General features: G+C 38.0%; 1 protein-coding gene across 2 annotated transcripts in view; it reads right to left on the bottom strand.

The window, feature by feature from the left end:
- aff2 (AF4/FMR2 family, member 2) overlaps window positions 1-15,683 on the bottom strand; it is a 684,414-nt gene that overhangs the window by 474,668 nt on the left and 194,063 nt on the right. For both annotated transcript variants that reach the window (XM_051935183.1, XM_028816861.2), the window contains exon 3: window positions 1-666. This exon is cut by the window's left edge and continues 234 nt beyond it. In XM_051935183.1, coding sequence (XP_051791143.1) covers window positions 1-666 — 666 coding nt within the window. The remainder of the gene's footprint in view (window positions 667-15,683) is intronic.

Raw genomic sequence — 15,683 nt, forward strand, 5'->3', positions numbered from 1 at the left:
ATTGGGAGCAGACAGGCTACCGCATATGAGAGAAGTAGATGGGACTGGTGAGCTTGAGCCATGACTGCTGAAGTCTGTTTCTGTGGGAGACTTGGAGTGGTTGCTTTCCTTGTAGGTAATGTCCCCAGCAGCAGATTTTGAAGAGTGGCCATGTCTCCTTGACCGGGACGATGTAGATGCAGGACTTGAGTCTCCCTTGTGAAGGTCAGCTTGACTAGTAAATAATTCATCATACCTACTCTGAGGTGCCTCATGTGCAGAATTAGTGTGCTTAGCCCTGCTGCACTGCTGACCTGCAGTCTGACTGGACTGTCCAGTAGAGGAGCTGTGACTACCACGGGACCATTCAGCTGAGCGAGATTTCTTGTTGCTTTGGTGTCCATGCAGTACTGCAGAGCCTGTAAGAGTTACAGCTGATGGTGGAGGCATGGAGGTGGCACTGCTAACATGGCCAACACCCTGGTGAGAAGGTGCCAGTCTATTTCTTGGCCCGTCAGGAAAGAAGCTCTGCTGTTCGGCCTTATCCACAGGCGTCTGTGGGACAGAGTTTTTGGGTATTCCTACCAAGTGGCTCTGACTGGAGTGGTTACTAAGAAAATCCTTCATTTCATCATAGTTCCCTAGAGTATTCTGGACACGGTTGGCCAGGGCATCGCCTTTGTTGGTCTGGAAAGAAAATAAAAAAGAGAAAAGCCTATTAAGATTGTACTGGTCAACCCTTGCCCACAATATACAGTACACACAGCTAGACTTTAAATCCTCTTTAGACAGCCTATTTAAATTGCTCCTTTCAGCCAATTGTACTAAAAATTAAAAATCCATTCTGGGATTGATTACTTTGTAAGTACAGATGACTGCTTAGTTCCCGGGACTATTAATCTAGGATTTAGAGTGATTACAGGCTGATCACAGGTTTGACTTCAGCTCTAGCTACTGTTTAGCTGAACTGTGTGCTTTTCTAATTTATCTCAGAATAATCATCACAATCAATCAATTTAACACAATATTATAACATGATACAAACCCCCAGCTTTCATAATGCCATCCTAACATCGCCTACATGGAACTGAGAAAAAACTCATTTTTCATTAATTGATCTACAGGGATGCAGGTAGTATATGAAAAAATGTTCTCGCAATACGTGTTAAATAATCATGTGCAGCATAGTTGACAATTGTTTTTCATGAATGCTACAGGAGAGCAAGTCTACAATAAAACATTAACAGAAGGCTTTTGTCTAAAAGAATCATTATTGTTGTATAAAGAACAATATACATATACATATATTTGAAATATATAGAAATACACTCTAGGAACAAGTCAAGGATGCCTTGCTTCTAGCAAACTACCACACAAAGAAATAGAATAAGGGGCTAATATAGATAAAAGAGTGCATTTATTATACAGAACACACAAGTGAGGGATGGTCAAAGGGAAAACACAAAAGTACAAAGTCAAACAACTAACAGTGTGAACCCAACTGCCTCTCTAAGACCATCTTCTACAGGTGCTGATCTTTTCTTCACCCAGTGTGTGGGCTTACCAACTTGCTCACAATGTGTCATGAAAGTACTCCTTTCCTTTCTCCCTTTCTCTTTCTCTCTATTCTTCTTACCATTGAAAGCTTTCCCCACCTCACCTCTGACTCTAAGCTAAAAAGGAATTCTGGACTAAAACCTCTTTAAATGTTTTCAGAGCTTACTTACAGCATAAGTTTGATTTAGATTTGCATGCCCTCAAGTCACTCCAAGTTCCTTCTAGTGTTTACTGCACCCTTTACCCTTCTTAGTCCCTAAAGAGCCGTATATCTTAATCATTTCCCAGGCTGCCACAAACATGGTGCAGCCAACTAACTGGCTAGAAGACCCCACCTTTAGGAGGTCCTTCAGAGGAGACATTAAACCAAGGTCCTGGCACTCTGTGGTCAATAAAGATCTCTGGGCATCTTTTGGAAAACAGTAGAGTTTATCTTGATGTCCTGGCTAAATTGTCCATCACAGACTTCATTCTGCCCCCCTACTCATCCACTGAATCTAACTGGCTATCTCTCTCACCCCCTTACCACCTAACAGCTCATGTCTGGTGAGCATACTGCTGCAATAATGGCTGCCATCAGATTATCCAGGTGAGTATTACACATTGGTTGTGGCTGAAGTGGTTCCCACCTGTCTATGTAAAGTGTTTTTAGTAGCTGGAAAAGCACAATATAAATGTAATTAATTAAAAAATAAATTACTTAATTAAATTAGTTGGGACATGTACTTTCCTCTATCAGCCAATAGGTACTCTGTGATTGTGCCAACCTTCTTTGGACTCCCCCTATTTCTTCAGGGAGGCACATGCATCACCTACACAAGGTTGCTTGAAGGAATAATATACGGTTTTGTCTTGCGTCTCAGTTCTTTTTCTCTTTCCTTGGTGCCCTTGCCTATTGCACACACACACAGGGCATGACACCTTTAGCAGTGGTATGGAAAAATGCTTTGCCAGTCTGTCACTCCCTCTTCTTCTTGGGGCCTCATTTTTGGTGTGTGTGCATTCTGTGCCTCCCTTTCTTCTCTGACAAACCCTAGCTAAATCAGGAACATTTATCTCCAATACATTTGTATATGGATATCTTGAATGTTCATTTAATCAATATATTTATGTACAGTATAAACGTGTGTATAAATTTCACCATTTTTTCGGAATTCAGCATAAACAGCATATTGTATGTGTTATCACACATGTGTACCTGGGACTCATCTTCCTGGCTCTGTCGCGGTAAAGCAATACTGGTCCAGAACAAGAGGGGGCACTACTGCTATTACCGTCTTCTTATGCTTCCACAAATAAGCCCCAGGAGGATGCCTAGCGTCCGCCTCCAGCCCCAAGATGGCCCCAGTCCTTCCTTTCTGGAACCAAACGACAAAAGAGACTAAGCTCCCTTTAACACTACATGTTATGTACTTTCTTAAGTTGGCCCATTTGGCCATAATTTCACTATTGCTTGTGAGTGCAAACACACTAAATGTAATTTTTGTTTATTTATCTCTGGCTCAAACGCAAATGATTAAACGGGTTAGCCCGACTGGTGTCTCAACTATTCTTGCTGTCTCTCTTATAGTCTGTCCACCGGTCACAGTGTACATTTTTTGGAAAGTCAAGACAACAGGTGTAACTATCGTCCATCTTACATCCCAGGCTTCTTGTGGAATTCCCAGTAAATGGAAGGCAGACTGAGTGTCATGATTGAGGAGGTATACAGTTTTTTATATAGTTGTCTTTAACTACCTAATTAGTTTTGATGTCACATTATGTTGTCTTTTTTGTGACCCAGGTTCGTGTTATGGTATCTGGACTTTGTGTTCTTTTATTAGGAATTATTTTGTATTATTTTATTCACCATATTGTTTCTCCTGAGGCATCACCATTTTATGTCACTGTCCCGAATGGTGGTGCAAATAACGTCATCAGAGTACCAATTATAAAGATAAGTGCATTAGCTGCATCAACATGCAGATCACTAAACAAAAACCCTTTGTGCATGTATACTAGTGCTCTTCAGATTTATGATGAAAGGAGCTCCTTGAAATGGTTTCATTATTCGTGTAAAACTGGAAATTCAGCAACTAGAAATTTCAGTTACTTTCAGACTTTTTTTCTTATCTTACGTGCAATCGTTTCTTTTCACTGTAACTATTAGGTAGCTTCTGAGTGAGGATGACAATCTGCAGAGCTGTGTTGGCAGAAGCTATGTGAACTGAAGCTCTATGGCTGGCAAAGGAGCATGTGCTTCACTGTTTAGCCTCTCTAGGTGAACAAGGTGATTGCTGTTTTTTTCACAATATATTTACAGAGGAGAAGAGAAAGAGAATGAGCGAGAGAGAGAGAGATGGTGTCAAACTCTGTTAAAGCAGATGTGTTTGGGAAGAAGCTACTTACTTATATATCAGAGCTGTAAAATCTGTTTATTGGAAAAGCCGTGACTCAGCCTTGGGTGATAAAATATTAGTGTAAGCCAGATGAAACAAACTGTCACTCTGACAACCATTTGGACGGGGTGTCTATATCAATCATGCTGCTTCAGCTTGATCTTGTTTCATTTGCTTTTAGGAATATAAGGAACCATGTTGATGCTAATGAATGATGATCTTTCTCAAATGAAGCTGGCGTGATTCTCTGAGCTAACTGTCTACATGTAGCCAGGAAAATGGAATGAATGGAATACCATTTTCTTAAAGAGAGCACCTTTCATGTCTGAACTACGACTCTTAATCACACACATATACTAGCAAAAGCAACATGTTTTACTTTATTCCTTAAGATCCCTACCAAAATAATAAAAGCAATTATTGTTCACTCTGACCTATTGACCACTAACTTTAAACAGTTTCATAGAGTGCTTGTTAGATGTGTTTCTCTGCATGACCAAGTCTGCCAACGTGCAGTCGGTGTCAGTAAAATGACAACAGGCATTAATCCAGTGGAATGAATTTAAGGTGACCCCTGCATTTTTTGTAAGTGCAGATAAAAACAATTTTTCAACCCAGCTGTTTTTTTTTTTGTTTTTGTTTTACTAGACTTGAAGCGGAACTTTAGTTTATGTTCATCATAAAATTGTGACTCTAAATGCAACAATAACATAAAGAGCAGAAAACCCATAAATTACCAAATGGATCTGCAAATGCACAGACTTAGCAAAATCACTCCAGACTGAACTAAACAAAAAACAAAACTAAACTCTCATTGGAACATCCCTATTGGGTTGAATGGCTGTTTTTTTATCAAAATGGACCTTTCTGATAACTTTTCCCAGAATTAACAATATAAAATGTATAAATTTTCAATTTTTAATACACCTTTTGTCAAACTTGAATTAACAGGTAATAATTTAATACAACCACAAAAGTAAGTGTTGGTGTGTAAGGATGATGTGAAAACTCCTATTCACTGCATACAGCAGAATTTCTGTCTGCCATGCTCTGATGCTATCAACAGAATCAAATTAAATAAATGGATGGTGTGACATGGATCATTAGGCTGGTACTACCTACAATGCTTTGCATTTGGCCAAAAACATGTCTACTAAATTTTCCTCCACATGTAAGCTTGATCATCTCTTGTCTGGCAAACAACTGGCACGAACTGAGAATGAGATCAAGAAATGCTCTCTTACTTGCCAGCATGCCATGAAACCAAAGAAAATGACATCTGCTTACAATGAATTATAGTGGTGAAAGTAATGACGGATAACGTCAGTGTTACAGAAACTTGACAGAAATTATTCATTTAAATAGAGTAGAACTATGTATAGACAAGTACTGAAAGGAAAATTAGTTTCAGTCCGACCACAAAAAAAATAATGGGTTAAAACAGGACAATGATCCAAAGCACTGGAGCAAAGCTACAATGGATGGGCACAGTGAATGTTTATCTAGAGTAAAGTCACCACCTTAAACACAAAGAGCAATGTTTTTTTATTTGTTTTTTTTTTTAATTTTATTGATTTTATTGTAATCATTCCATACAAATAGATCAATTTTTACAAAAATTAGGATTGAAAACAAATCAACCCAAAGAGCAATGTTTAAACAACTTAAAAGAGGAGGAAGAGTTAGATCAGTATTGGGTGTAATGCAACAATCAATCTTGGAGGGCAGCAGAAATGTATGTTCTTTTATTTTTAAACTCAGTCCAAACAATTGAAAAAACAGGAAACGGCTTCTAAAATGATGCGGCACAAGAATAGCAGAGAATGAAACTCAAATTACTGTAACATAAACAGACCACTGCATAACTTTGACCAGCAGTAAAATAAACAAAAATTCCACACAAAAACAAATATACTGGAAATTTACAAAAAAAAAAAAAACACACCATGGGCCTCATGTACAAAGTGACTGAATGCTGAGATTTGAGTGTGGAGATCCATCTCCGGAAACATTTTAGCATTCTTTCATATGAACCTAAACTGAACAGGACAACAAAATTCCACATCAAAACATTGCATGCCAATATACAAATTAAAGCTGTTACTGTGCAGTACAGTTGTTTTTGTTTTTCCAAAAAAGTTCAATACATCAGTAAAGGTGCTGCTAGTGTCAAAATCTTAAAGACAACAATTAGTTCAGCTTTGTTGTGCAGTCTGTAGGGGAAAACTGTAAAGTGCCTCTAACTATACGTAAGTGCCTACTTAATTAAGACAGGTATCATTGGTGCATCACCATAGAGGCGAGATCATATGATATTTTGACTTTTTTATTTTGTTCTCTATAAGAATTTACTAATAAGAACAAGATATTTGCCAGAGACTTCTAATCTGTTTAACCATTTTGGGAGTTTTAGATAACATTAAGACATAGGTGTGTTAAAAGAATACACCATTCAGTGTAAACTGAAATGCTTCTTGACTGTATTATATAATAAGTAAACTTAACGTATTTAAGATACTGCCTGGTCACTTTTGTCTGCCTTGTTACATTACTCTGAGAAGTGCATGTGGCTGGTTTGATATTAAATTATTATTATTTATTAAAAAGGACGTACATCTTAAATTCATTGTTAATGGTGACTCATGACTATTTATTGATTTACAGAGTCAGTTGGGAGCATGCACCGATACAGCGCATTGCTGCACCCACCACACGACAAATCACCTCAAGATCCCAAATTAGGACCCGAGTGCAGTCATGCAACAGGTGACACCTCAGCACCACACCAGTTTGAATGGAATGGAACAGTGTGAGGTTTTTTACAGTGTCTGGCAAAGTCCAAAAACAAACTTTACAGTGTGTAGAAATGTTAAAAATATTATAAAAATAAAGAAACTCCACAATTGGGAATCAACAAGTTTTAACTTGAAAAGCTTCCACAACATTGTGCCAGAACATTAAGTTAGACTGTGCTTGAATATTGATACAGTATGTCTTATGTGCCATTCTGAACATAAATAATATCATGCTTATCACTTACAAAAGCAGTCTTTCAAATATGCTAATTAAAGGAATGATCTAGCAAATAAAATGTTTTGATATTTTACTTACCCTATGTATTGATGGCAGTAAAAAATGTGTAATCTCATGTTTTAATGCAAAACAGAGCTAAGAAAAGTTTCTGACAGAATGGGCACCTTTGATGACCAATGTGGGACAACAGCAAACATTATCAAAAAATGTCCCTAAAAAAATCTTGCAAAAAGTCGCATAATCCGCAAATTAAATTCTTTAGTTGTATACTCACAACATTCCAAACACATGCACTTTCACTAAAATATTGCTAAATAAACTACTTCTGGAAAATGCTCTTGTAAGCAAAAATTGAACATGCTCAAACACAAACAAGTATCTGAATTGCAGACCTGCCGCCTGACATTACATTTATATTCAAATCCACAAATGGAGTATTTTGAGATTATTCAGCAGCTATTTGTGAAGCTGCACAGGTGAACTGACCTTCTGCTTGATAAAGAGTCTCAGATATGCACACGTGTGAGGCATGTTCTCTTCCTGATGTTTCACTCGCTTCCATTAGCTTTTAATCATTAGTTATACTGTACATGTCTCTCAGTGAATGCTTTTTGCAAAAACACATGAAATGCAATGTTAGCCCATGAATAAGCTGCTACTAAGTGTGGACTCGAACCAATGAGTGATTGGGGAAGCCAGGCTTATAACTCCAACCTTGGTCACATTTCAGAGAATTTTCTGGTAGTGGTTTATTTAACAACATTTTACTAAAAATACATGTGTTTGGGATGTTGTGAAAGTACAACTGAATGATTTGACATGTGGATTATGAAACAAGAGTAAAGGGAGAGTTTTTCATGGACATTTTATATAATGTTTTCTGTTGTCCAGTGCTGGTCACCATTGATGCTTATCCAATCAGAAATGCTGTTATCTCTGTTCTGCATGACATCATTTTTTCATGGCCATCACTACAAACTGCATGAGGTAATTAAAATATAATATATATATAATTTTTGTGTGGAGTATTACTTTAAGAATGAGAAAATCATAGCACATGTGAACAGAAAACAATGTCAGTCTTACAATTAAAAACAATGTTGCGCTGTGTGTAACTACTGTTGCGCTGTGTGTAACTACAAGTGTAAAACTCATATATCATAAACTGAGAAAAATACTGAAAAGCAGCTGAGAAAAAGTGAATATTGGTTCTTATCTTGCTATTTTATTTCTTATATAATAAATACAATTCAATATGCTTAGTTGTTTTTTATGCATATTGATGGCATTATCAGCCAACATACAGTACTTAAAATTAATTAGGTCTGCAAAAATCCTAAATTGCCTACCGCGGCCTAGTCATTCTAGCCCCCAATCATCACCTGTTTCTATCACCCACCACCACACCCACTCCACCACCTAATAGCTAATGTGTGGTGAGCGTACTGCCGCAAAAATGGCTCCTATCTCATCATCCAGGTGGATGCTAGTGAGACAAGCACTATATAAATATGAAAAATTATTATTATTATTAAAATAGGGGATTCATGCATCAGATAACAAGACTAAGATTACAATAGTAAAGAACATAATATAAAGTGATATTCTCCAACTCACTTACTCCAATTCAGGGTTACATAGAACTGGTGTGAGGCACCACACACAACACAAATCTAATGTAGAGTCACCAGATAACTATACCTGAATGTCTTTGGGGGATGTGGGTGGGAACCCCCACAAAGTCATGGAGAGACCATCTGAAATCTTCATAGACAGCAACGAGGATAGGATTTAAACCCATAGGATTTAAACCCTTGACACTGGATCCTTCAAGCAACAGTGCTAACCACTGTGCCACCATGCATCTCAACTCAAATAGTTGCCATGTGAAATTGCTTTTGCTTTATTCAGTCATTAGCATGATAAATGAAACCTTTTCTTCTGAGAATATATTGCATCAAGAAGGCACTTTTATAAGTTAATTGAGCAAAAATGTACATGTGCTAATTGTCAATGTCTCGTCTGATTTATTAGCCCATGGATAGTTTGTGTATAGGAATGTAACGTTGTACTTGTTCATACATACAGTACGACTATGATATTGCCTTTTGCCTTTGTACATGATGAGATTTATTTTCTCATTTATATTCATGATTATGAAAGAGTCTAAAATGAAAGACACTAAAAAATCCCGCAAATCCACACCATTCACAACCACCTATAAGTCAACATTATTGTAGAAATAGTGAACACCAATAAAGAGCAAATAAGGTAACAGGGGACATCAATGATCAAAATTACTACAGTAGTTCTAATAGGACATACATCCTGGTGGGCATCGCTGGTAAGATGAGACATAATGATGGGGGAAGAGAGCTGTATCTGCTCAACACAATAGCAGCATGGACATATAAGAACAGGGTTCATTTGTGCCTAACAAGTGGGATAATGCAAAGCGCAGATCCCACTATAAGACACCAATGAGAGCAGAGTTGCTGGCAATATCCTGTTACTATCATGTCTGGGTGAATGAAAACTGAAGTTCACTGCTCACCAGAGGACAGTTTTCATAGTTCATTGGACATCACTAAATATTGTATAAAAACAGCATTACTTTAGTTTATAGATCAGCTTCCATAACAAGAACTGGTGACAATTTTTTTTTTGTCTTCACCTGTGAAACGAGTGTAATAAGCAAATAATTGAAACTCTCTATGGCTTTTGCTATTTGTCCCATTCAGGCGTTAGCCCAGGGTTACATTGCTCATCATCTTGACTTCAAACCGCCTGCTGTATTCACTAAATGCTTCCTGCAAGGAGATCATTTTGTGGTACATTGTTATGCAAGTTTGCTTTGTTGGTATAGTCTCTGTACTTTTAAATGCCTCTAGCTCCTTTGCAGCTCCCTATAACTGGTTATGTTTATAGAACTGTGATTGAACTTTGTGGATAAAAAAAAACAATGCAAGCAAATTAGGCAGCCCGCTGGTTCCTCTTCTAGTCATATATAAGAAGACAGGTACTGCATTCACCTAATATGCCTCTTCCATCTCTGACCTTAAAATACCCTGCAGTTAAATAAAACCTTTAGAGCTGGGAAAACAGCTACATAATCAATGTAAAATTGCAAAGTCATAATTATATCAATTCATAGTTTCCTTGCCTGATTTTACATTGTCAGCAGTAAGAGACCATATATCAGTCTTATACAATGAAAATGAAATCTGAATGTTTCCAGTTTCCATCTATCTTGTTTCCTACAAGCATGGATCTCTAGATCCCAAATGCAACAATGCTCATGTTGAAAAGATTTTCATGGCATTGACTTGCAGTTGAAACATTAAATAAGCACACACAAATTAGTGAAAAATCAATTTAATAACATAAAAAAATTGACAGTTAAATTATGGATTCACTGCAGCACAAGCAAAGCAATAATAAAACACATATGACTACTACCAAACCTATAGAACACATAGATAATACAGAAATGGTTGTTTTAGACGTTTTCCAGTTATTTAATTATCAACACCTAACGGCAACGTTGACATTATGAAAAAGCTATGCAAAAAATACATACTTTGACAGCATAATGTCAGTATTGTGTAACACTTGGGGAGGAGCAGTTTGTATGATGGGGTTAGTTAACCAATTTAACAAGTTTTACACTTTTTTAGTTACATTGTCAAAGAGTTTGTATAATTAAATATTTTTAAAACAGTGAAGCTTACAGAAAAATAATCCCGGTGTATGACTAACTTCTATTGTAGATGTATAGTTAGGTCCATAAATATTTGGAAATGAAGGGATTGTGTTAGAAAAATGCTTTAGTTGCCTCACATATTAATGCAATCGTTTTGTTCACCCCACTGAATTAAAGCTGAAAGTCTGCACTTCAACTGCATCTGAGTTGTTTCATTTAAAACTCATTGTGGTAATGTACAGAACCAAAATTAGAAAAAAGTTGTCTCTGTCCAAATATTTATGGACCTAACTGTATTTTGCAATCTGGAGCGGCTGTCAGATGAGTAAAATAGAAGAAGATAAAAATATACAGTACAAACTGACCTGTCTCTAGGTAAGTTTAAAACAGTAAACTAATCATTAACTAGAGTCTCACAGAAGGTTTCTCTGTTTTAAGGCAGTTGAGTTGAGTTGAATTTGCCAAAACTTTACAATGAAACTGAAGTACAGGGTGAAGTATTGGATCTATACTAATATTTTGAGCTCAGTACTGATACCAGCTTTCAGACATTAGTACCAGTACCAAAATGGTTCCTAAGTAAATGACAAACCACCCCAATTCTTACACCAGCCTCTATGGTGTATTTCACAACTGCATGCCTTCTTGGCGTGCCAAGTCATTGAAACATTGTGCACTGCGCACCACTTCCCTCTTAATAGTATGAAGTGTGCAATTTTAGAAGCAATATTGTCCCTCGTGAAGTTTTAATCGCGTCTAAGCTGTGATTTTGTTTCTCAAAGTCTACAGAACGAGTGGTTTTTCACATATTCACTGCTGAGTGTCGAAGGAATGGATTTAGAAATTGACAGGAAAGCTATGGTTTATTTCCTGTACCAAGAATCTGGTACTTTTACAGAACTGATATTCCATGCACCCCTAACAGGGTGCTTTACAAATCTTTCAACAAAAATCCAACTTTCCCAACAAATTTCTTTGAAGAACATGTGTCAAATTTCATCAGATTCACTTCTCCGGGAGATGAGTTGTTTCACAGGGACAGGCAGACATGGCAGGTGCATTCACATATAATGTGAAAAATACTAGATAGCTCGGATGAGCAAGAAAATATTGTCAACCTATCTTTATAAATTAATTAATGACTGCAAACCTGGATTAATATTTGAAATACAAAGAAACCTTTAATGATTAATTAAAATATGTTTTGTAAATAACTCACAAGTTATTTTGTTTTTGACCTTGTTTTGTGGTGTAAAAGAGTCCAGGAAAGGTATTTTAAGCTCTAAGGTTCTTTCTGTATTGGTGGACAAGTTAATACTAGAAATGCCTAAACTGTTAGGCTTGATTCATAAATATGTCCTGCAAAACTGCCTACTTAACATTCATTCAGCACAGATAAACCTCAAATACAAAGAAAGAATATCTCGACACTAGCCAAGGCAATCTACCTCAACTTCGACACCTTACCAGAGGCTAGACGCCATTCCGCTCATAAGGGGCCACTTATACAGGATTCACTTATGTGTCGATCCATCTTCACATTTCTTCCCCAGAAAGGGCTAGACTTCAGAATACCTCACAAAAGGCAGGAACGGCTACTCCTGTCAGGTTTTCATATCCCAATGGCTAAGAGCTACACACAGCCTAAAAGAAGCCAAAGGCTAATCACTGCCCCTGACAGTACAATACTTAAATGGACACAGTTCATTTTATTAACAATCATTGGTCACTGCTAAATGTCAGTAAACAACAGGACAACTTTAGAAAAGTAATACTCACTAAACTATTTCAATCATTAATTATGTTTATTTGAAGGAGAAACTAGGTGTAATAATAATAATTCATTACATTCATATAGCGCTTTTCTCAGTACTCAAAGCGCTATCCACACAGGGAGGAACCAGGAAGCGAACCCACAATCTTCCACAGTCTCCTTACTGCAAAGCAGCAGCACTACCACTGCGCCACCTGTGAGGTGTAAATGTTAAGATATGAAAACATACAACCTGAACAATTCAAATCAGGGTCACACAGCAAATGTCATGACAGGTGTCTTTGGCTTTGGTTGTTGCAGCCTTTGGTTTCTCAAACCAGGCATGATGCTTGGGTTTGAAGAGGCAGTCTGTTGGTGGCAAAGTCAGACCGAGTTGTCTTCTATTTGGCCATTGTTTCTCTTTCTCCTCCTAGTTTTGGCAGTTACGATGTCTCTCTGGCCTTTGAATTTACAGGGTCTTGCTGACTGTTCCCTCTCACAATAAAACCCTGCCTTGTGTAAGATATTGCATAAGTCAAAGTTTGGGACAACCAATACGTTCCCATGGTTTGGTTGATTTTTGATTAAGTTACTTATGGCTTGAGACAAAACACCATCATCTTAAAATTCCAAGCCTCCATTGTACATGTTCTTACAAGCATACACACACTGGTCACTTTATCTATGTTTAAACATATACATTCTAATAAGCAATGACGCTCTTTAACAATTCATACTTATTTTCCCAGAAATCTTGTCTATGTCCAATTTGCATAAACCTCAGAATTTCATCTTCTTCCAAAATTTGACAGTCTTGGGGAACTACCTCATGAATATTAATGATTTAATGAGGTCATTTGTCCCTGCCTGTCCTTTCAGTTACACAACATTTCCCACGTGAGCTCTGAGCCCACATCTTCAGAGCCATTACCTAAGTAATGAGGTTGGGAGCATGCACTGATACAGTCTGTTGCCTTACCCACCACATGAAGAACCACCTCAGGATTCCAAATTAGGACCCAAGTGCAGATGTGCAAAGGGTGACACCTCAGCAGCACACTAGTTCAAATGGAATTGAACGTTGTGATGTTTTTCACACTGACTGGAGTGCCAATCCTGCCACCAACCTGCAAGTTGGAGGACCTGCTTGCAGGGCTGGATGCAGATTAACGTCATACCCAGGATAAAGCAATTGCAGGTTAAGGGCATTGTACAAGGGGCCCAAAGGAGTGGAACTGCCAATAAATTCACAAGTCTTTAGGGCATTGTAGGAAAACTGAAGTATCTGAAAAAATTCACAAGTCTTTAGGGCAATGTAGGAAAACAAGTATCTGAAAAAAGAAACACCACGCAGGCAATGATTGAGTTGGGGTTCAAACTCAGTGATTCTGCTATAGCAGCACTAACCAATGTGACTTATAATCTGTACTGTGTATTTAGCAGAGGTCCTGCCCCAAGACAACTAACAAGATAAATACAGATTATGATTGCTTACACATATTCTTTACAATTGGAGAATAGCTGGGTTAAGTGCCTTGCTTAAAGTCGCGTAGAGAGTCAAAAGCATGAATTAAACCAACAATCATTTGGCTGGCATTCTGCTTTCTAACTGAAAAAATATATATATCTGTCATGACAAATGAAATAAAAAAAAGATTGAGTTGTCTCGAGAGTCAGTAAAACAATAACATACTAAATACTGAAGAAATAGCCGTTAACACTCAAGGCCCATTAAACCGGATTAAGATAGGATTAGCTAATGTTAGCAGCAGAAGGTGATGACAGCCAGGGTCAGATGGAGGATTGCAGGAAATGGGGTCAGCTTCACAATGACTGGGAGAAGTGCTGTACATAAAACACAAACTGAGACAAAACAGGGCCTCAGAATGCAAGTAACTTTTGACCATATTTGAAAAGAGAGACACAGCAGGAGTCTCATGGGTATCATGTTTTGTATAAGTAAGTCAACAGAGTGCTAAATTAATATTATTCACTAATTATTTTTTTAACAGTTTTTATGGGGCAGGACAAGTTTTTTAAGGGCATCCCAATAAACTAGAGCATTACACCACTAGCAGTAGGAAAAAGCAGGAACTTAACCATGGGTGGCAAGCATAAGCACTCAGTTATATAAGTTATTGATTAATTTAACACAAATGTCTTTGAGCTGTAGACGACACACTGGTGTATCTGGAGAAAAATTGAAACATACATGGGGTAACTGTGCAATCTCTGCATGGACGTGGGCTGAGTGTCTGAATCAAGGAGTGTGGAGCTGTCAGCAGCAGCATTAACCACTGCACCACTGTGAAGCCTTATAATAAGATATAAACAACAAATATCGATATTTTGTATAGTATGAAATGTGATTCTGTTGTAGATTTACTATAATAGACCTACATACCAGGGAATATGAAGAGAATTGTTACTTTCACAAATTCTGAAAAAGAGTCATACCATACTATACTATACCATTTTCTAAGCCCACTTAATTCTGAGCAGGGTCATGGGTGGCTGGAAACTATTCCAGCAAGCACAGGGTGCAAGGCAGGAACAAACCCTGCACTGGGCACCAGTCCATCGCAGGGGCACACAATCTCACATACATACACACAAACCTACTAGGGCCAATTCAGCATCATCAATCCACCGGAAAATGCATGTTTTTGAACAATGGGAGGAGACAGAAGCACCCAAAGGAAACCCATTCAGACATGGAGGAGAACGTGCAAATTCCATGCAGGGAGAACCCAACACATGAACCCTGTGAGTCAGCAGCGCTACTACTGCACCACCCACAAGAACTATAATGTTTTCTAAATTAACCTTTTACAATGATCATCTTCCTCCTCTGCTGAGGTAAGTTGTACCATCCTGTGACTAGAGGGGGTGCTGACACTAACACTGTCTTCTTTTTCACCTGCAGTTATGAGAGATAGCCACAGGAAGATACTTAGTGCCTGCTTTCAGCCCAATGATGACTCCACCCATTCCAGTTATGATATGAAAAAATGGGAGGTCCCAGGAAGAAGGCGAGTCATTTTTGGCACCCCACTCAATGGAGACAGAGCTCTCCCTGATGAAACCCCTTTTGATTGTTGCAGAGACAGTTCTCCTCTGCTTGCTCATAGAGTGATATTTGTGTGCGTGTGTGTGTGTGTGTGTGTGTGTGTGTTTGACCTAAATTAAATGGTGAGTGCCGGCTGGTACCCTAACTATTCCTCCTGACTCCTGCCTGATCTGCCCAATGGTCACCACAGACTGCTTTGAGCATGTTTCG

The sequence above is a fragment of the Erpetoichthys calabaricus genome, chromosome 12 (genome assembly GCF_900747795.2).
Source record: "Erpetoichthys calabaricus chromosome 12, fErpCal1.3, whole genome shotgun sequence".
Classification (NCBI taxonomy): Eukaryota; Metazoa; Chordata; class Cladistia; order Polypteriformes; family Polypteridae; genus Erpetoichthys; species Erpetoichthys calabaricus.